Consider the following 3417-nt stretch of genomic DNA (forward strand, 5'->3'; position numbering starts at 1 on the left):
CTCCGCGGCCGTCCAATCCGCTGAGAGCTTCGAGAAACCGAGTGAGAGAAAGCCCTGCAGCCTCGTCGACCCCACGTCTCTTCCGCACCAGGCACCCGCGGGGCCGAGGGGGCGCAAAGCAGATCACCAACCGCTGAGCGCACCGGACCGCAGCGCAGAGCAGCTCGGAAAAACCTGGTCGGCGTCAGTGTCCGCGTCTGCGGCTGTGGCGGGGAGCTTGGGATCGGGTCACCTGAGCTGTGGGGTGGGGCGAACGAGTGGGGGCGGAGGCCTGGAACGCCACCGTCAAAGGGGGGCGGGGGCGGCAGCCAGGTAGGGGGAGTTCCTGGTTGTCTAGGAAAAACCTCACCGGAGGTTGCCCTGGCCCCGCAACTTTATTTAGGAGTTTCTTTTTTCACCGACGAGGGGACGGGGCGCAGGAAGCTGGAGGGGATGGAGGCTGGCTCCTAAGTAGGAACTGCCCCGCGAGTGGAGTGTAGACCTGGCCAGTGAGGTGGGGTGGAGTGGGGGCACTAAGGTAAGTGAGGGCTTCGGGGAGCCGGGAAGGGGCGTTGGCATCTGAGCGTAGGCGGGGGGAAAGAAGGGGAGGTAGAGGGCGCAGCGGGGGAGCGAGAGGCGCGTATCTGGAGAAAGGGCCGAAGACAGGAAGGAGCAAAAAAGAAGGGCGACACTAGAATCCGAGCTGGAGAGACCAACGCTTCCTGGCAGGGGAGGGCGGAGGCGCGCGGGAGGGAGAGAGGGAGGGCGGGCGGGCGGGGGTGTGGGGGCAGGCGCGGGGAGAGGGGAGTATAACTCGGCGGCCCGAGAGGCGCGGGGGCAGTTTCGGGCGCCCAGGTCTGCAGCCAGCGCCAAGCGGAGCGCAGCTTCCTCTCAGACTGACGCCTCAGCCGGCGGAGGAACGCGGAGCAGGTGCAAGGCGCACGGAGCTCAGAGCCGCAGCGGTTGAGCTCAACTTTTCCCAGCCTTTCCCGGCTGCCGCTCGCGTCGGACAGTTCTGCGGAGGGTCCCGGCAGCCGGGGTCAGTGCGTGAGCTTTTGAAGAAGCGCCCAGGAGTGTTGGGAAGATGATGATGATGTCCCTGAACAGCAAGCAGGCGTTCAGCATGCCGCACGGCGGCAGCCTGCACGTGGAGCCCAAGTACTCGGCCCTGCACAGCGCCTCGCCAGGCTCCTCCGCTCCCGCGGCGCCCCAGGCCAGCTCTCCGAGCAGCTCCAGCAACGCTGGCGGCGGAGGCAGCGGGGGTGGGGGCGGTGGAGGCCGGAGCGGCAGCTCCAGTAGCAGTGGTAGCAGCGGCGGCAGCGGCGGGGGCTCCGAGGCGATGCGAAGAGCTTGTCTTCCAACCCCACCGGTGCGTATTTCTGCATAATCACCGCTTAAAGGCACATTTTGACAGCCCCCTTTATCTGCTTGATGTTTTTTTCATGTCTGCACAGCAAATCACCCCACACCTCCAACCAATTTCCCCCCTGCTCTCTTATGTATTCAGCGGGTCTTTCCTTTCATATTAATTTTATGACCTGGGATGTTGCCTGTGCGCGTGTTGTGTGTTGTTTGCAGGCTCACTTTCCTCCTCCTCGTGTGCTCTCGGTTTCTCTGGGTGGCTCCTCCGCACCTGTTATTTTCAGGATTATTATTAGTACTATTAATTATTATTATTTTAACGTTTTGGGAATGTGGTAGGCGCGGCCGCGGTGTGGAGTGAAGGGCCAGGGCTTCCGGAGAGAGAGCGCACAATTCCCTGCTGAGCGTAATGTGTGCCTTTTACTTGCAATTGCAGAGCAATATATTCGGCGGGCTGGATGAGAGTCTGCTGGCCCGCGCTGAGGCTCTGGCGGCCGTGGACATCGTCTCCCAGAGCAAGAGCCATCACCACCACCCGCCCCACCACAGCCCCTTCAAGCCGGACGCCACCTACCACACCATGAACACCATCCCGTGCACGTCAGCTGCCTCCTCGTCGTCGGTGCCCATCTCGCACCCGTCGGCGCTGGCGGGCACGCACCACCACCATCACCACCACCACCACCACCACCATCAGCCGCATCAGGCGCTTGAGGGAGAGCTGCTAGAGCACCTGAGTCCCGGGCTGGCCCTGGGGGCTATGGCGGGCCCTGATGGTGCCGTGGTATCCACGCCAGCTCACGCGCCGCACATGGCTACCATGAACCCCATGCACCAGGCAGCGCTCAGCATGGCCCATGCACACGGGCTGCCCTCACACATGGGCTGCATGAGCGACGTGGACGCCGACCCCCGGGACCTGGAGGCATTCGCCGAGCGCTTCAAGCAGCGACGCATCAAGCTGGGAGTGACCCAGGCCGATGTGGGCTCCGCGCTGGCCAACCTCAAGATCCCCGGCGTGGGCTCCCTTAGCCAGAGCACCATCTGCAGGTTCGAGTCCCTTACGTTGTCGCACAACAATATGATCGCGCTTAAACCGATCTTGCAAGCCTGGCTCGAGGAGGCCGAGAAGTCCCACCGTGAGAAGCTCACCAAGCCCGAGCTCTTCAATGGCGCGGAAAAGAAGCGCAAGCGCACGTCCATCGCGGCGCCGGAGAAGCGCTCACTGGAAGCCTACTTCGCCATCCAGCCTCGCCCCTCCTCGGAGAAGATTGCGGCCATCGCAGAGAAGCTGGACCTTAAGAAAAACGTGGTGCGCGTCTGGTTCTGCAACCAAAGGCAGAAACAGAAAAGAATGAAATATTCCGCGGGCATTTAGGAGACCTTTGGCCTCTCCAGGGACAACCCCCTCCTCATCCCCTCTCCGCCCCCCTCTTTTTTTCCTGCCTCTTTTCCCCCCACTTTTGGCGACCAGAAATAATTCCAGTAAATGTGAATCCAGAGAAAGCGAGGATTGAAGAGCGAAAGAGCGAGGAAATGAGCCCCAAGCCCGATGAGAACGTGAAACGACTTCTCCAAGGAAAGAAAAATGAAAGAAGGGGTTCGTCAAGTTGTAGCAAAGTTGTCCCTACTAACCCCACCCCGCCCCGGACAAGGCACCTCTGCTTCTTCAGAGGAAGTCTGGAGTTGGCTGTTAGCAGGAAGGCAGAGGAGACGGCCTTTTGAAAAGCCCCCAGAATGATCAAGTAAGATTTGTTTTTATTCCTAAAGACATCACCCTTGTTCAAGCTTAAAAGTACACTTTGCAGCTATTTTTCAGAAATAGAAATTGATTCAGGACTGAAACTTTAAACTAGAGTTGATGCTTAATGTGATAGAGACGTCTCTAAAGTATTTTGAATTTTAAAAGAAGATGGCAGATTTTCTGCATTTACACTGTATATTATATATATATATTTTTATCGTGGTTCTTACTCCCTTCTTCCTGCTCTGAAGTGTTAATGCTTAAGAAAGGAGTTTCGCCTGCTGTGTTCACTGATCTTAAAAGCTATTATTAGATTATTGCCGAACAACCCT

General features: G+C 58.7%; 1 protein-coding gene across 1 annotated transcript; it reads left to right on the forward strand.

Moving 5' to 3' along the window:
* Positions 1–1063: 1063 nt before the first annotated feature.
* Positions 1064–2719, forward strand: POU4F2 (POU class 4 homeobox 2). The gene is made up of 2 exons (XM_037162340.2): positions 1064–1348; positions 1778–2719. Exons 1-2 carry the CDS (start codon positions 1064–1066, stop codon positions 2717–2719), a joined length of 1227 nt encoding a protein of 408 aa, XP_037018235.1.
* Positions 2720–3417: the final 698 nt, after the last annotated feature.

The sequence above is a fragment of the Artibeus jamaicensis genome, unplaced genomic scaffold (assembly GCF_021234435.1).
Source record: "Artibeus jamaicensis isolate MK-2021 breed Jamaican fruit bat unplaced genomic scaffold, CSHL_Jam_final scaffold_537, whole genome shotgun sequence".
In the NCBI taxonomy this organism is placed as follows: Eukaryota; Metazoa; Chordata; class Mammalia; order Chiroptera; family Phyllostomidae; genus Artibeus; species Artibeus jamaicensis.

Excerpts from the sequence above, each read along its gene's own strand:
- POU4F2 (XM_037162340.2), top strand. The coding sequence starts at position 1,064 with ATGATGATGATGTCCCTGAACAGCAAGCAGGCGTTCAGCATGCCGCAC. Across the intron at positions 1,349-1,777 it reads CTTGTCTTCCAACCCCACCG|AGCAATATATTCGGCGGGCT; the intron begins GTGCGTATTTCT and ends TTGCAATTGCAG.